Here is a 19,713-nt window from a genome sequence, read left to right on the forward strand (position 1 = left end):
GGTGGAGGTAGGATTGATAGATATATCTATAACCTGCTGAACGATAAACCATTAAGAACAAATTACAGTTCAGCATTAATATTTCAGGAAGCATTGGTACAATTGTAAAATATGGTTAGGTTAGGAGAGGTATCTGCTCTGTGAAAATCGTTAGCCACAAGCACTGTACCTCTCCCTTGTATTATAACAGCATCAAGTACATTGATTTCAAGATACTGAGAAATTATATCAGAGACAGGTTACAACATTTCCAGTCTGTCCGATTTATTTAAGTATTTTGATATAGAATACCTTGTCAATTTTGACGGCAATGGTGTCAGCAGTCCTAATGTAGTTTCTATATTATCACAGATTTATCTTCAATCTATCTATTGTATATATACTTTGAGATCTAAAGTTACTCCTGAAACAACTATTACGTTGATTCTATCTAGGAAAGTAGCCAAGAACAGAAAGCAGTGCCTAATAAAGATGTGACGAATCTTACTGAAGGTCTATTTCTCTCTGTCACTAAATGAAATAAAAAATGATTACTTTTTGCGTTTGAGAAGCGCATATATATATATATATATATTTATAGGTATATGAGACTTGTACTAATCTTAAGAATACGAATACAAACGAAGTTCTCAGCACTGTATACAATATGCCCTGTATGCTCACCTCGTTGCGATATTTATTGAAATAAAAAAATGCTAAACAACAGGCCAGGTTGTCGACAGTGAGCTGAAGTAGAGTGCCTTTGACGGCACGCAATGTAAGCGGTGGCTTTCCAAATAAACGCAACAAACAATTCCACCAAACGGACCTCGTACAGGGGTACCTCACGCACACAGGCCTACGCTATCGCCTTATACGGTTATTGCTTTTATATTGACGTCAAACAAAAGCTGCGGCGCGAGCCTAAAAGAAAAAATAATGAAAAAAAGAGAATATCTGCGCCCGCGCATATGCCCCGCCATATTTAAATTTCGAATCGGATGCAAAAAAAATCATGCGCAATGTGTCCCGAGCACGCGCCGACATATGCCGGAGGGCTTGAAAAAAACCTTTTTTATCCAACACACACCCTCAGTGAAGATAAGGAGTAAAAAAAATGTAACATAAGCATAATATTAGTAGACGGGAGTAACTTGAATAAAAACTAATCACAAAAACCGCTCATTTTGAGGTTAAATACGCGTTTTTGGAGGCGCTTGCGCACGCTAGGGCTGCCAAAAACAGGTTTTTAACAAACAGATAAATGTTATTTATTAAGTTGACCGTAATTTAGATAAACACGAGATTCTTCATAAAGTTTTAAATAATCTATATCATCTTTCTCACTAATTTCTATTGTCTACTTTGGATTCTTTATTACTGCGTTATACAAGAGGAGATTGCTTAAATAGCCTACATTACAAAAATTCTATCAAATTGAGGTCACTTGTTTTAACATTCTTCAACTTGAAATAATTAGCTAACTTATGAGATGAAATAAGCTTAACGAACCATATTACCGCACATGTTTTGAATTTTCTGTTATATTGTTAATGTTTAAAAAATTTATTTCTTAATAACTAAACATCAAAATTACGTCATCGAATTTCGCTGAGATAAACGTAGCTTCAGTTACTTTAAAATTTCATTTAAAATCGGTGCAACCATTGAGACAAAATTTTAAAAAAATATTTTGCTGTATTTCCCGTATATATATTTGCATGTGGTAAAAAGCGGTTATTTTATTATTACAAACAGATACTCTAATTTTTTTAATAGATAACATTATATTTTCTCTACGGGCACAGCCCTGACATGCGCGGGCGCAGGACATCTGTCGCGATGTGACGCGTCCGTCAGCCGACTTCGCGACTAAAGCACCCACCCCCGCTCCCGTCTCCTCAGCCCCGCAACACCCCAGGTTTTATTTCGTTATGAGATAACAATAAAATTAAACATCCACTCTGTTATAGGATAATAAATATATGCTTATACAACTTCCTTCCTTCACGCAGGCGTTTTTTTTTTTTTTTTAAACTCTGCATAGATACTTTTTTTAATGATAGAAGACAGATCGAAAGATCTTTAGTATATTTTGACTATGGCTTACATTGATGCTAAGTGGAATTTGTAGATTATGCAGGTATATAGCAGCAAGGCATCGAGGGCGCCTAGCTTCAAACTTCTTTTAAGGTATCGAAGCTCGAAAGGTTCCAATAGAACCTCAGGATCGCGTCACTACATACTACAGTTTCATTAGATTGAGATGCCGCCGAGCTTTAGAAATCTTTAAAGCTTTTTCCTGACCAATGAGCTTCACATTCCTCCTTTAACTATCTACGCCTATAACAAAACATCCTGTATATGTGGTAGATATCATTAAGACATATATCATTGTGTTGAATAACTATTATTTATGTAATACTTTTGCACTGCCGATATTTTAGAAGCATTCTAAAACACACACTTTACTACACATATCTTACATATAAGAATATTTGTTTATACCTTAAATAATAATAATCTGCGTGTAGGGTACTTTACTTATTTTTAAAGACATCATAGCCGTTGTTTTCTTGTGTATCTTTAAGATTGTACACGATGATACTCTGAAGAAGTGCACATTGCTTTTTTATTTCTACCGTATACTGCACAGAAGTTTTAAGATACTTTACCCTGTTAAAGTTTTGGTAAATGGTACGTACCAATTCATACCCCAGGTTATCCGAATTTGCATTATATGTCTGTTGCCCAGGATATACCGAATCGGTATGTTTGAAGTACCAGTTAGGTCAAGTTCCAAAAAAAGGATGTGGAATTCTTCGAGCGGTGAATCCTGCTCTGTGTTTTTAATAATTATATCCATTACCCAATAGGCCAGTTGAAGACCGGACTTATTTAATATCGTTTACTTAAAGACCGCATTTCGTTAAAAGCTCGCCACAAAGACGCCGCCGAGATCCGAATTCGGTCTCCTTAATGCGTTTGTTGCAGGGTAACATGTAACGTGTTTATTTTGTTTTATAAATTTATTTAAAAACCGATCTAAAATTATTTTAAAACTTTTACACTTTGTGTATGGTGAAGCAATTTTTTTTTACAAAATTATTGTGCTAAATAATTTATAATACAAGCTTCAGTAATATATTTACATTGAGTCTATTTTTAGTTACGGAGTTAGGATAATTTTTATAGTACAAGATCAAAAGGTATAATTTTATTTTTATTTCCATTACTAACCTATTGCATCTCTATTATTCCTACATACCGCTATGCGCATAAACATTATTGTTGTAATACTGCTCAGTAAGGTGTTTTGTTTGTAAAATGTAAATTCTTCATTTATTTTTCCAAATCAATTTCATCCCCTTGCAGTTCGAACTGTGTTTTTCCGGCATACCATACGAGACCTCACGATTCGCTTTTCATCTCCTAAATCTTGTCAAAACGTCATCCCCGTATAGGCCTTTTAATTTTGCTGAATAGCCAGAAGTAGCACGACGCTACACCAGGAACAAACACGATGATTGCGCGATAATTTTAGTCGAACTTTTGAAGCTTTTTTCCAAAAAAAATCTTGACATGACGCGTTAGACAAGAATAAGTCTGACTCGAAGATAATTAAACTTTTTGACGAACAGACGCTTGGCAAATGTAATAGACAGTTCTACCAACCTTAGAACCAAAATTACCTGCCTTAGTTCTTGATAACAGTTTATCAACTGTGTAGTCATATGTTGTTTTTGACGAAACTTTTCTTTTGATGTATTTTGCTCTCATGTTCTAGATAACACTAAAATTCATCTGCTATTCACATCGCTTACACTGCGTTTGGTTTAGTTTTTAACACGGTTGACTAATTTTATAAACACAGGTGTGTTTACAAATGATTGCTGACATTGAATAAAAACTGTTTTTCAGACCCTAACTTTATATCTGCTTCGCAGTTTTTGTTCCAACTAGCAGATGGCGAGCACGTGCTTGTTGCTTTACAACTTAAGCTAGTTTTTCAGGGTCAAATAGGCTCAGGTAACTGAATAATGGTGAGCTTAGTGAAAGCTAGCCTGTCTGACTGAGCCTTAAAGTGACTCACGTTCTCCGCGCCTTTCTTTACGTGAACTAATCACGTTTTTCTCTTTAATTTATCCTCCCACTTCTCTTTTCTATTTATGTCTTTAACTCCTGCACCTAGCCAGCATTAACAAAACACTACGGCTCTCAAGCAACCTTCTGCTTAAGTATTATTCTTAAAGACTTTACTCATTGCTGCAGTTTGATTCTGTCACTTGAAAATTATAAATGTGACACATAATATTATATTTGTCGGGATGATTTTATAATCCGATGAAGGATCTCATGCAAAGAATAAACAGAAAAATACGATATTTAATGGAATCAGGCGTTACCTTGCGGAAGTCAGTCCTAAGTAAGAAAAGGACCAATATTCAGCCTCTTGCCACTATTTAGCCTAGCTAACTTATCAATATTTAGCCACTTCAGCCACAGGCATGTGCGGAAGTGGCTAAAATACGAGTTAAAACACAACACAGTTCTACACAAAACACATAATAAATTAAAACACCTGTACCTTAACGGTAATACTAGTTAGAAGCGTTGCTGGAGATTCTTCCACCACTTATCCCAGCGCTAACGTTTTCCGAATTAGTAGTAATGATACTAGTAAGGCAATAGCATCCAGCCATGTCGTGGTTCGGCACTCTCGGGTACTCTTGTGTTGGAATGCTAAGCGGGTATTCTCGAAAAGTGACAGCCCAAGTAGAGGTCTCCTCGTAGAGACTCTAAACCTTAGCCGCATAAGGAGCGTTCACCGAACCGATCTAAGAGCTCCCCTTTATTCGATAATATAATAGCATGTAGTGGCCCATACCAAGCCTTAGAGCTTTGTCACTTTAAAAGAAGTGTTTGTTTTTAGGTTTGAATTCGCCAGGCGCACTCTTCGCCCCGCGGAATCTTTAAATATCATTTGGATACCAGGTAGAGTATGGACACAAATAAATGTCACCTAAGTTTGACATCAATAAAATAAATTTAACGTGTGTTAAATTAATCATATCGACTAATGTAGGTCTTACAAAGTATGAATTCGAAAACTATTTTTTATATTATTGTCTTTGTATATTATTAACATTTTAAATTAATATATAAAATGTAGATTATTAAAAAGGTGGCATTGAATTATTTTTCTGTTGGATTGTGACATTAACGTTTGATAGTACAAAGCCTGTTGATGCATATATGTAGATATAAAATATCGGATTATGAGGCTTTGATTACATATTTAGCCTTTACGTATATTTTATGTTTATATTCACGAATCATTATTTTCATCACAGAGATGATGGACGTCTACCACAAGGCTTCCCGCGAGCTTGACTATGTGGTCGCGTCAACCGGCTCATTTCCCCTCCCACTGCTACTTCAAATGAGCAATTCCTTTATTGTGAATCGTCATGTACCATTAATAAAGTGAATTTCACAGTGACCAGTTGAAAGTACATTAGAACTTAATAGAATCAGAATAGTAAGTACGTATAATGGAAGCTTAACGAAAGATTTTTCCAATAGTTGTTTGATATGGATAAGCAGTGTTAGAATCCAGCGTGACCGCCCTGTCCCGGCGCTTTGGGTGGATGTGGACGTCATAATTGAGGCAATGACATTCCGAGGCAATCGTAGCACGTACTGGGGACACCATAAGTTTTAACAATACAGGACGTTCCTTACAGGAATTATAAAAAATAGTGTTTTATTTATGTTATATGTTATTTTAAGCGTTTCAAGAGGAACAAGCTCTTCAAAAATTATGTAAAGACTGAAAGGGAGAAGTTAAAATTCAAGAGTGCAAGAAGTAAGGGTTTTGTAACCTTGAATTCTTAATTCAAATAGTGGATTTTATCGTTAAAGAGACATTGAGCAATCATTTTTAGACTTAGCTATAAAAGTTAGCTAGTATACAGTGATTTACAGGTGATCATCTAAATGGATTTGACTATTGCACCCATCTGTTTTGGTAGATTTCTAATTCATTCATAAAAATAGTAAAATTAAAATAAACCATTGTATTTTGGAGTTAATATTATATATATGCTGATCTATTTCTGAGGAAGCGAGGCGATGTATGGAAAGACATAAAATTCGAAAAGGAATGAAAGAGTTTATGATGAACTAAATGGGAAAGATTGTGTGACATTGAGACGGACAGAAGATGAGAGTGAAAATATATCCATTATGTGAAAAATTAGTTTTATCAAAAAGTTAATCATGACAGGAGGTGAACGACAGGTTCCCAAAAACAGTGGTCAAAAGGGTATTGTTGTATTATATATAAAACATTATATTGTTATATTAGGGTGATCCGCGATAGATATGTCCGACAAAAGCTTGTCTCATAGTTCCCCTAGTGTAAAGCGCCCGTGGAATTCCTTTCTTTATGCGCCCGTTCCCGGAACGCTAAATATAGCGCCTCCATTCATGAAACTGCACGCCGCTCGAGTCTCGGCCGACCTATAAAGCTCTGGTGGTTAAACTTTAAGAAAATCTTTTAAAAACACCTATTATAGTTTCTGCGATGCTGTCGTGAAGGAACAAATAATTTACAATGACTGATTGATCGCAATTCGGTTTTAAATATCGATTCGATCCAGGGCTTGTCAAATTCACATGTCACATTTCCATCAAATTAATTTAATCTCTGTTTGATACGAAATAGCAAATCTTGAAGCAAAAATTGTTTACATTATTGGTTATTCGCAAAGTAATAAACTTGTGAATACTTTCCGTTACGCCATTTGACATAAGGAGATAATAAAATGCGAGGAATAAAACGCGTGAACTTTTAAACAAGCGATGGCGAGTCTATCCGACGCTCACATCAATGGAATCTTGTTTATTGTGCAGCGGACGCTTTGTTTGCTTCGGCCCGTGATGTATGAATGACGGCCGCGCGTACGGCGAGCGGGCGAAGCGCGTCGTCGGCGCAGGAAGACGGAGGCCGACGCCGCCGCGAGCAACACGACGCAGCGAGACGAATGCAACACTGCTCGCTTCCCACTTCCCACGTCCATAACACAGAATAGATCAAAAAAAATGTTCGAAGAACAAAAATTTTCACACCTCCGAGAAAAGGCCTCAAAAGACATTACCAATGTTATATCAAAACGAATATTACCAGTTTTGAAATCGCATAGCGACATCTCGTTAGTTTGATGTAAATTTCTATTACAACGCCATCTATTATTTATAAAGGTTTATATGTTACAATATCCTTCAGTAGTAGCGACATCTAGTGAAAAGGTTGGAAAGTATGAAGAATTCGTCTTTTATATTTATTCCATAGAACTTTCACTAGATGGCGCTATTTTAAACGTATGCTTTGGTTTTGAAAAATAATTATTTTAATGAAATTTACAATCGTTAAAAGAAATATTAAATTCTTTCTGTTCCACATAATTAAAACAGCTATATACGATTGAAATAATAAACTTCTTAAATATTAAGATTTTTAAATCAGTTACCGTGTCATTATATATATACAGTGTCAACCCAAGTAGGTCCTTTTTCAAATATTATCGATATTCTCTCATGTAAATTATGTGAAACAAATTTTAGCAGTCTAAGATGCCACATATGAGTAATATTTCTAAAGTACGAAACTGCGTACAGGTGCTTAAGCCATTAATTTATTAATGTGCAAGATGTGGGTCTTAGTGTTATTGTTGGGCTGAGTTTCCACCACATATATCCGAGAATTTGCAACGAGGAATCTATTTTTAAAGAGCCAATAGAATCTTTGAATTTCTTACCTGGTCAAGCCAATGGATTCTGTTGGTTGTTAATAAACATGTCTTCCCTCATAAGCGTCTTCGCATGTATTTGGTTGAAACGTAGCCTAAACCTAATATTTGTTGTAATTACTTTAATAGGTCGACTGAATGATACGCGTAACAGTAGTGCCAAAATTTTTTACTTTTCAATTTGACAGAGTTGTAATCTATGAAATAAATAAGCCCGGAGTCCGATTCAGGGTGCCAACTGATGATATGGCAAATGTAGTCGATAGCCGTAGTAAATGATATGGACTAGTGTAGACTGCGTACAATGCGATTGATTTGTTCGCAACAAGAACGATCTTATACTACTATACGATCAAACAAATATTTCTTAGTATTGTTTCTGCAGAGTTATTGCAGCCCGTGAACTTGCAAAAAATTTTTTCTGGGTATTCGTACCCCAGTTGCACGATGACGTTCGCAAGAAAGTGGCAGCTCTTCACGTGTAGGTGTATAGTGTTCTGTACGTGTAGCTTCAGATGGTACCGTAGACTACTCGGGAATCTGAAGAAGGATCCTACGACAGATTGCCCATTGATAAGGGGGCTGTCAGAAGACGCTAGATGGAGACACATGCGGCGAACCAAAATCAGTCTTATAGTTGAAATTATGATAAGAGTTAACTTTTTCAATATATAAGATTCAATCTCCTTGAGAAATCGATTTAAAGAAATCAATATTTATACAGTGGCCTCACAACATATTTATGATGATATCATGTACATTTACAATAATAGTAATAAATTTCAAAAATTAGGAGACGTTCATAGTGTACTTACAAGGCATCGTGAGAAACTGACTGTACCAAAGTATCGACTGCAAAGTCTCTAATTCATTTGTAATAAACGGAATCAGATTTTTAATTAAATCCCGCAAAACATTATTGGACTAATATTAACAAAATTCAATAAATTGACGCATAAAGCTTATTATTCAATAAACAAATATTTAAATGACAGAAGTCCTTAGAATATCGCTTCATTATTTTGATTTCATTTAGGCTTTATGATAATGTATACATCTGTGTCAAACTTTATAACAAGATGTGTTGTTGTGACGTTACTTTCTGCTTCTTTTCCACAACTGTAACATCTTGCGAAGCAGAGCAGATATGGATTAAAAAAATAAATAATGAGTTGCCGATCAATAAGAGTTCTGTTAAAGTTCCAATGTTAAATAAATTAATTTTACATTTTATCAATTTTTATCACCCCAAATACTGAATTTGGGGTGATAAAAACCGCGGACTAATTATCCTCAATGACGTAGCAATGTGATTCTTTAAGAAGTTTTCCTTGGACAAAAACTATTTACAGAATGATTCTATTTGCAATAGGCCACAGAAAGAACTTTCATTTAGATTTTTGCTCTATTTTGATATTATTCATTGATTTAGGTTCTTATCTAAATGTAAACAAGATTTAATGTCAAATTTGGTTTTAAGAAAAACTAAACATTTTATTTTATAATTATAATATACTAGATAAAGCTTCATTGTTCGTGGAAGGTATTTCTCTTCGAGTCACGTATCTTCTACATATTTATATTTTTTTTGATTATCTAAAGAAGTCGGGTTTTCTGTTTTCTAATGTTTTTCTCTTTGGGGATGGTAAAGAAAGCAACGGACTCGTCTCACTCATATTTTGGTTTAGGATCACTCAACTATACATATAAATAAACTTTGAGTATCTGTTGTTAGTATTAAAACCGCGTTTTACTACATGCATATGAATATACGGCTATAATACCGATTTTTTTTTCTCCGTCTGTCTGTTTGTTTCGTCTAAACTTTGGAATGGCTGGACCGATTTCAAAAGGACTTATACTCACAGGTAGCTGATGTTATAAGGAATAATTTAGGCTACTTTTATTTGAAAAATAAATTGTAAACAAAAAACTAAATAATTTCTTGTTAAATTACACGCGAATGAAGTCGCGGGCACAGCTGGTTTTGAATAAGAATCGCTTGATTTTTCAACAATTATATAATAATAAAGAAGTATCGCAATAGACAATAATGTAATCCGCCATGACATCTGGTTAGCCGATGAAATATGAAGACGGCTGCCGACCTAAACACTCCGTTATTCTATCGTGCTACTAAATTTTGTAGCATAGCATTCACCGTTGATTTTCTTACGGTTTGTGTTACCTTCCATTTTAAGTTGTTTATACTTTATCACGTAAAGTTGAACGTGATCTGTAAAAATTTTCTGATTTTGATTCCTTAAGAGTAAAAAATATTTTTTTAAATTATTTCATACATTTATATTTTGCAGCCAGTAATATTTAACCATTATTTATTTTCTGATTATATTTTAAACTTGTAATAAATCCCTGCGTGACTAATTGCGGAGAATTTTAGTTTAAAATAAAATGAAAAAGAGTCTTGAAACTTTTTTATTTTAATATAGTCGGTGACGAAAGATACAGTTATACTCTTGTTTTAAAAACCATAAAGTGTTACAAAAAGCCTATTACCTATCAAGACAGTAGAAGTAGTTGCATAATTGTATTAAATAAATATATTGGTGATTGTTACGTATACAGGGCGATTGGTTATGAATGTAAAAGTTTTTAAAAACGTTGAAGTTTTTACACCTATTTCAACTCACTCTATGTAATGTAATCAATTTAAACATTATTAATTTTTGTTCTATATAAATGTGACAAGCCAATAACTTCTAGCGATACAAAGTTTGCAGCGATAGATAGTAACAAAAATTAATTTTTATATTTAGTAATACGATTTGATGACTATATTATCATTATGTTATATATTATTACAAATGCCATTGGCTTATGACAACAAAACAGCTGTGTATTTAAATCCATAAAGCTTTTACTCCTATAACCAATCGCCTGTATATCTCATAACTCTAACGAAACTTTTCAATTAATCTCGCGAATATTACAAAAGTTGCGAGTATCGGTAAGAAGTGCAATAACGGATGAACATCTGTTCGCGATGCTCCCCCGCCATAAATCGTGGCTCGCAATAAACAACTCGCCAGCGCCATCTGTTGGTGGCGCGGGGCCATTACTCAGCGCCGTAAATCAAAAACGTCGCACGAGAGGGCGCCACAAGTTTCGCGATTTATCACCGCGGAGTACGTGAACATTGTATTTTCGAGGTTTTCTCTTATTGCCGGCAAATATTAACTAAGTTATAGATACAAATCAATGGAGTAGCGATTGAAATTTAAATTAATTATTTTTGATAAGTACTTTTTACTTTTTTAATTACTGAGGAAATGAAATCGTTGTAGAGTGTAGAGATATTATACACGCGCAGGTTCCAGAAAGAACCGTTTTGATTTAATAAATAATAAATAATAACACGAATCCTTTTTTCTCTTGTAATTAAATAATACTTTGAATGTTATCACCATCTATAAACACAATTTTTTTGTGTCCTTTATAGACGAAACATTTGACCTCTGTCTCGCTTGAACTTAGCGATGATAATGTCTACGATGGCACATGTTTGCCCAAAATAAACCTATTCACTCTTGTCTTGAAGACTCCTAATTTATGATTGTCTGGAAACAATGATTGAAATGAAAATCGGTAGATTGTTACACTCCTTGGCAGTTCGCACTATAAAAATGTTACGAAAACGCCCACAGCGGGTGGAAGGAATTTCATCCGTGTTAAAATGCAGTCTATAGAATACCGATAAACTGACAACTTTATGCTGATGCATCAAGCTTTGGAGCTTAGCGCTCACCAAAATATCGTTACCAATCAGCTTCTTGGTTCGACTATGCGGTGTCCAAAGCCTCGAGCTGGTACTTCACCAGTCCATCCTACAGATGGCTACATTATTCTACATATGACCGGACTCGTTCTACATCTAGACTTAAGAGCTGTTCTGGTGTAAAATATAGCCGAATCTTCCTACAGAATGCATAGCTTTTTTGTAGCTAATTTAGCTTTGAACTCAATAATAGTTATGGTGCACTGCAGTTAGTTATTGCTTATCACTGTAATTATTTTAATACTGAAAACTTTAAAAACAACAACCGACCTAGTAGTGAAAAAAGTTATTGGCCAAAAAAGCGGAATTTTGAGTTATAATTTTATTCAATGATTTAATGTAATTTTATGTAATGCATGTTTTTATATAGCACACTGTAATATTAAAAATTACATTTTCATTGTAACGATTGATGTATATTGTTTGATAAGGTAAGGTTTTTTACTGACAAACATCTATTGTGTTTTAATTTTCTCTGTTATTCGTATGAAAAAATAAAAGTAATGTCTTGACCGTTTTGGTTGCGATTTTCTATTTTATTTTCTATAAGAACTTTTCACATGTTTTAACAGAAGTATGAAAAACGAATTAGTCAAATTGGTGTAACTAATCTCAAAATTTGCGTTTAATAATACATTTCGTGTTTCTTAAATTAATTTATGATGAATTCATATTGTTCAGGTGAAAATGTAACAGGTAGGAAGGCATTGTCTTCAAATTTTTCTTAGTACAACCACCGCCTACAACAAGTTATTCCCGCGGTGCGACGTCACTGGCATTCGTCCCGCGCGAAATATGAAAGGCGTTCGTAGTAAACTTCGTGTACAGTAAACAGCACAGCTAATCCATTAGTGAGTACCGCGCTCGTAAATACAAGAGCGCACCTGCTTTATCTATTGTTCTCGAAACGATAATATGTTAACATCTTTGAAGACTTCCTGGATGAGTCTTTAGGTATAAACAATCTTTGGAATAGAGAAAGGTATTTTATCGTAATTGAAATAAAACACTAGTTTATGAAGAAAACTGCATGATCATTTCATATAAAACGCCATCACGGAATGCTGGTTCGTATAATATCATGTAATTTTATCAGTCACGTTGCGCATAAGTTTTCTTCCTATTGCATTGCAGCTTTTGCTCGAAGTCCGTCGTCTCCCGACGATTACTTTAACGTCGAGACTCGTGTATTAATAAGAAGCCGATAAAATATTTAGGTTCAAATAGCAGCTACCACTCATTTATGTTTTTAATATAACTACAATATTAACTCGTAGCTGCCACACTAGAAGCTACACACCTATCGTACATATGTTGACCTCAGGGCCCGACAAACGGCAGGCTTTAAAAGAAGTCTATTCCCTTTGCACAGCCGTTTTGTTTGACATGCAAATAGCCGTCAAGTCGCTGCAAAGGACGAAGAAATAAAAAGAATGCAGGATATTGAAAAGGACGAAAGATGAGCATGGAAATTAATTACAATTAATCGAATAATTATAATGTGGAGAGGCACCAAAAACTTCCACAGAAGATAAATACAAGCATTGCAAACAGCCGCGCGGTTGGTTTCCTACCCACAAGTGTCAATTCAATTAGGATTGAGAACCTCTCAACTAAAGGGCTCTTCGTTTGGCGTCACGGATTCAGCATATAAGCAGCGTATCTCAACAGGCCATGTAGTCACGGCAAATCATATCTGTCGAAGATCTTCGATCTTCGATTTCTCTCGACCTTACCTTCCTGCCTGTACCGCGTCGACCGGCTCGTGTTCAATTTCTCTCGACCTTAACTATACCGTCTGCCTACTTAGTGGGGGCCTGTCATGATGAGGTCATCACTCGAGAAGTTTTCAACTCCAACGACCATCAGTTGCATGAATGACGTCTTCGAGCAATTTTCAAGTTACTTCGGTCATATTTCAAGCTCTACTGCGGATCTCCTCATTTCTGAAGCAATCTCGCTACGAACCCTGAGCATTGCCCTCTCCTGAGGCTTATCGTAAATGACCACGTCTTCTTGGATCCGTATGTAATCATCAATTATATATATATTCAAATAAGCTGATAATTTTTTATATGTTATTTATATATTCTTAATTTATACAAATATTAAATTTATGATGTACTTTGCGGCCAGTTAGGTGAAGATCCCCCTTTTTTCCCCGTTTAATAAAAGTGAGGGTGCAATCAAAGAGTGCTTTAAAACGCTCCGTGAATTCCCGCGATTCATTTAGCGGGTCGGTGCGTTTGAATTAGAAACAATGGTTTATATACTTGAGATGTTATATTTCTAATTCATCATTTTTATTATAACTTTGATTTTAATTTCATCATCATCATGTAAGCTGATAGACGCCCGCTGTAAGGAATAGTCCTCCCACAAAGATCGCCATGATGAACAGTCGAGCGACTTCCTGATACGAGGGCCAAACTGAAAGTTTTTAGAACTGGCAACTTAAAAGCATTATATTAAAAAAATAAGTTTAAATTTTGAAAATAGAACTCTTTACCAATAATATTGAGTATACATTTCATTCATTTGTCATTTGTTTTACGATTTGGCGGCAAATTGAAAATTGTCTGTGCACGTCAGAATGAATTTAAGCCGAGAAAATTTTCGTGCAATGATTTTTTATGACTTTCGATGTCATATAAGTCAACAAGAAAGTTATGATAGACTTCGATTGGCTTTTCACGATGAAGCCCCATCTCGTGCCACAGTTTACAACTGGTTTAATGAATTCAAACGTGGTCGAACTAATCTCACCGATGATTTGCGTGAGGGACGGCCTTCTACAGCGACGACTGAAGACAATATCAGTGTTGTGCGGCGTATGATAGAGACTGACAAAAGAGTGACCTATCAGCAGATTCGGACAAGTCTAGGCATAGGTATGAGTCAAGTGCACAAAATCCTCCATGAACATTTAGCGGTCAGGAAGCTTTGTGCCCGCTGGATACCGCATAATTTGACCGAGGCTCAAAAACTCCGCCGTGTTGATTGGTGCCGAGAAATGATCCAAAAATTTAACGGAGGTGACTCAAATGCTGTGTTCGACATACTAACGGGTGACGAAAGCTGGATTTACTGTTATGATCCGGAAACCAAAAGACAGTCTGCTCAGTGGGTGTTTCCTTCCGAAGAGTTGCCAACTAAAGTGAAGAGAGGTCGAAGTGTTGGAAAAAAGATGGTGACCTCGTTCTTCGGAAAGACAGGTCATTACGCGACAGTTGTCTTAGAGGATCAAAAAACGGTTAATGCAGAGTGGTACACTAACAACTGTTTGCCACTTGTCTTGGAAAAAGTTCGAGAGAAAAGACCTCGCAGCAGGATCCTCCTTCATCACGACAATGCCTCGTCGCACACCGCCAGGCAAACGATCGACTATTTGGCGACCTCAGACGTGGAATTACTGGGTCACCCGCCGTATAGCCCCGACCTCGCACCCTGCGATTTTTATTTATTCCCGAAAATAAAAGAAAAACTTCGAGGAAAACATTTTATGGACGCCGAAGAAGCAGTGGCTGCGTTTCAAAACGCCGTCGAAGGGACCCCTAAGGCCGAGTGGGCAAGGTGCTTTTCTCAATGGTTCCATCGAATGCAGCGATGTATTGATGTAAATGGACGCTATTTTGAAAAGTTATAATAAAACTAATAACTTGCTAGAATGCTTAGTTTTTGATTTTCTAAGAACTTTCAGTTTGACCCTCGTACTTCGACTATGTATGAATCTACTGACTCGCAGCTCATACCGCCATGAAATTACTTACATGATTATAAAAGATATATATTAAAAAATCCTATTTAACGGCCTTTAAAAAGGTAAGTCCCTCAAAGTTAGCGTTGCATGTTCTGAAAAGCATTTGTTTTGTGGTGCATGTATTGAATAAATTTATTTTTAATAATTAACTTGCTTTTATTCATCGTTTTCAACTACTAGCGTTTCATTTTCTTTTATAAAATATTTCATTTGAGGAAAGATTATATATAAATAACAATGTGCGGTCGCAAAAGGAAATGACGGCACGCAATTATAACAAACGCAGCATTTACGTAATCAGAGAGGCTGTGGAGGAAATCGAGAATATTTCTAGTACATTAACCACTAATTGGTCGCCGGAGGGGGAGGGGAGGAGGAGAGGGGGAGTTGCAAAGACATTATAATTCGCTTTGATATTTCTTCGTGGAAACTATGGCATATTCACGAAACATCAATTGTTACCTATCACTGATAAATACAGTTGGCATTTACAGTTACGGTTTTGAGGTGTCAGGACATTATAGGTGCTTAGCTCAGACCTCGATGCAACTATAGAAGGATACCGTTAAGTATCTCGGCATTAGACTTGATGATCTTAGGTATAAAGGCCCTGAAAAGAATCGGCTCCGGCTGTTATTTGTACGTCAGAAGTAAGGAGTCCTCTGTTGAACATAGGTCTTCTCCGTAAATTTCTAATAGATGAAAATAAAAAAGTCAGTCAGAAATTTATTGAGAACATATGTCCCTGCGTATCTAAGAAAGGGGAATGTACAAAAAGTTCCCAATGACGGAGAATAATTAAAAAAAAGTTTTAATGGAACTGATTGTACAAAAACATTCAGCGACTTCCTAGAATGTTCAACGCTTGCCAATCAATGGCCATCTACTCCAGAAGTTTAAGGAACCAGCACACATCTGTTCTGTGCGGTACGAGGCCTGCCCATTGAAATTGAAAGAGATATGTCAATCAAAAGAACGTATATAGGCGTTTTTTTTAAATCCAACGACATTTATTAAAGGTACCTATTAATTAATATTCAAAGCCAAAAGTTAAGATGTGACCTCTCCCAAAGGATGGCGTGCACCGAATTGGAACAGTTAAGAATAATTTCCGTCGTAAAAAAATATAAGAAAGTTTGGCAATTAAAAAGAAACGACTGAATTAGAGCAGGGGGCGCCGGGTTGCGGAGCTTGTTTAATTACGGACTCTTGAAAGAGGTCTGAATGATTCCGATGAATTTTGATTTGAAAAAAGAAACAATGAATTTTGTAGACCGTCATCGATTACTAACACTTACTTTAAAGTTACACCTTCTCAGTCAGGACTATTAATTTCATCTCGTCATAGGTCTCGTAAGTCATGGGTGATGCCTAAAATTCATTTATTCATTTACAGTGACCACTTGTGTATGTCATAAGAAGAATGGAATAATATAATTCATCATTCATCATAAACGTTGCATACACACAATAATTCCTCCATCTACTTTCTTCTATCAGACAACAGGCCGCACGGATTCACGACATATTTACACGGTTAAAATTCCTTCCACCCGCACTGAGCGTTTTACTAATATTTTCTAGTGCCAAGGAACCCCCTTCAAGACAAGAATAGGTTTCTTCTAGACAAGCATGTAGAATCGTGGACTTCGTCATCGCTTTACATCAGTCTAGACAGAGTACAAATGCTTCGCCTGTAAAAAATTAAAAATTGAAGAAGAATCATATTTGATAGAAACTAGAAATATTGAATTCCACATCGACAAGGGATCTAAACTCGTCCTGACTTGAAAAAAACAGTGGCGCATATCATGGGAGATTGACTGGCACTAAAAGTTTGATTCATTTCTTGCCAGTTACTGCCAACGAAATCACAGGATCCAAAAGTCACGGGTGATTGACAACTTTAAAGGTCTCTTAAGTCACACGTGTGATGACGTCACATATGTGATCTAAGAAAGAAAAATAAACTTACGGTATCCGCTATTAGGTTTCATAGTGTTTCATATATTCGTAGATCAATCTATACCATTTTATTCTTAATTAGAAAATTGTTAAGTACAGGCTCTAACAGCAGGCATGTTACTCTATTTCAGACAATGTTCAGAATGCTGTTTTGAAACAATTTGTTCTAATTTTAAATAAATAATAATATTTTTTTATTTATAACATAAAAATGACGAACTACATTGATTTTGTTGATATTTCTTCTCAATAGATGGCGTTACGAACTGAAAAAACATAATTTTAAACTGACGATTATAAATGATTCTAATGATCCTGTATAATAAATCCATTTTGACTTTGACTTGGACTTGCATGTCATTTCTAATATCCGTAATAATTAACTGCAGTGGTTTTTAATTAAACATGAACGTCTTACTCGAGAACACGTCAATTATACATAGCCGTTAAGAACAAGTCCACGCTGCAAGCCGGGTAATATGAAAGGATATAAGCCGTGGAATAGGAAAGTTAACGCATTTAACTGTGGCAGGATATTGAAAATATATATATACACATATTTTTTTTCTACGCATTACATTTGTAAAAATTACGTATCCGTTGTTTTTATTATTCTAACTCAGGTAATAAGAAACACGATAACCATACATGTAGTAGCATATCTCGATGCTGTGTCAACATTATCAAGGCATTGTAGAGTTTAACCAAAGGCTTAAATGCGTAAATATGACAAAATAGATAACAATATTGTTATTATTAGCTTTAATAATAACGGCATTAGTACTGGTAATTAAATTACAGGTAACAGCGCAGGAACGCGTTCGTCCCGTGTGCTGCAGCATACCAATCGCAGAGGCGCAGAGGGTCCTTATGATTTATGTGCCGTTGAATTAAAATGTTTCGCCGCTAGGGAGCCCTCCGGTAAAGGCGCGCACATACGGACAGGCGGGAGCGGGCTAAATGGCCAAATATGTTATAAAGAGTTGTATCTCATAAGTTTTTTTTTTATTACACAAATAATTGAAATTGGTGTATCTGTTTGTAATATTAAAATAATCGATTTTACTAGACGCATATGAATATATATACTAAAATCACAAAATTTTTAGCTTTTTTCTGTCTGTGACTGTTTGTTCCGGCTACTATCTGAAATGGCTGGATCGATTTTAACGAGATTTATACTGATATAGCAGGAACTCACTATTCTGAACGACGTACACTCTGCGTATTCTAGGTATGCGAGGAAGTTTAATTTTCGTTCGACTTGTGTTACTATTAGTAATTTTATATTATATATTTAAGTCCTAAAATCGCTGACGGTTGTGCACTAAGACCGCGCCAGAGGGAGAGCGATGGAGCGGATAACACACAGAGCTGTTAATACCCCCGCCGTATAACAAATGCCCGGCTTTAGCGGTACGTGGCCGCTCTAGATTGCTTCCAAGATTAACGGACTATTTCATAGACTTAACTTGTATTGGTAATATTGGTTTCTCTAAATGTAATACTTTACTTTTTATTTATTTATAAATAACAAACATTAGTTATGATGTTTTATATTAACTTATTATCATCTGACAGGTCAGATAAATTGTTAAAAATATGAAGTTTTTTTTTTAACCCTACTTAAAATTTCTCACCTACCTTTTTCTTTCTTCAAACTTCTTATATACTCTAGTAAGATATAAATTGGTAAATTTCGATAATATAAATTTTACTCAATGACAGGCAATAAACGTAAAAAATTGACAGGTAATAGTACCTTTTAATATTCTTGACAATTAAGAAATCCTTTTGCTTAACAAGTACATACATATAGATATATACAAAAAATTCTCAACGTTCACGAACCCTTCCGTTCTGTAACCTCACGCGCGAACGTTTCCAATGTAACTGGGAAGCTACACAAAGCCTCAAAGGCTAGCAACGTAAATTTATATATATCACAAAATACTTTGTTTCGCGCAATAATCTGTGCAGTTGATTCTTGTCGCTATAAAAACATATGTAAATAATGACGATGATGAATGATAAATAAAGCGCTTGAAAATATGCTGTTACAAGTACGTAGGACTTACCCGCTCGCAGGGCGCCGGCGCGTGCAGCTGCCTCGCCTGTCCGCGGCCGAGCGCCTCCCTCTTCCTCTGCGCGCTGAACAACCTTAGCTCCTTCCGCTCCTCGTCCGACAGCGCGTGGCAGTACCGCACCTGGAGTACCATCACCACCAAATTAACAACAGGTTTATATACCTTCTTCCCTAGCTTACTGAAAATGTTCAGGAACTGCTATATTGTTTCAACGTGACGTGCAAATATGAGAGGAATTTGCATCTGTACTTATACGAAGATAAGAAGATAATAACATACACAATTATGCATAAATATACTAAATACAAAACC

At 35.7% G+C, this 19,713-nt stretch overlaps 1 protein-coding gene across 1 annotated transcript in view; it reads right to left on the reverse strand.

Moving 5' to 3' along the window:
- Positions 1-19,713, reverse strand: part of LOC137921482 (prickle planar cell polarity protein 3-like) — a 183,840-nt gene that overhangs the window by 89,769 nt on the left and 74,358 nt on the right. Inside the window, exon 4 of the mRNA XM_068764257.1 lies at positions 19,393-19,521. Coding sequence (XP_068620358.1) covers positions 19,393-19,521 — 129 coding nt within the window. The remainder of the gene's footprint in view (positions 1-19,392; positions 19,522-19,713) is intronic.

The sequence above is a fragment of the Battus philenor genome, unplaced genomic scaffold (genome assembly GCF_028537555.1).
Source record: "Battus philenor isolate CCGP_79_NKW_IND1 unplaced genomic scaffold, ilBatPhil1.0.hap1 SCAF_19, whole genome shotgun sequence".
In the NCBI taxonomy this organism is placed as follows: Eukaryota; Metazoa; Arthropoda; class Insecta; order Lepidoptera; family Papilionidae; genus Battus; species Battus philenor.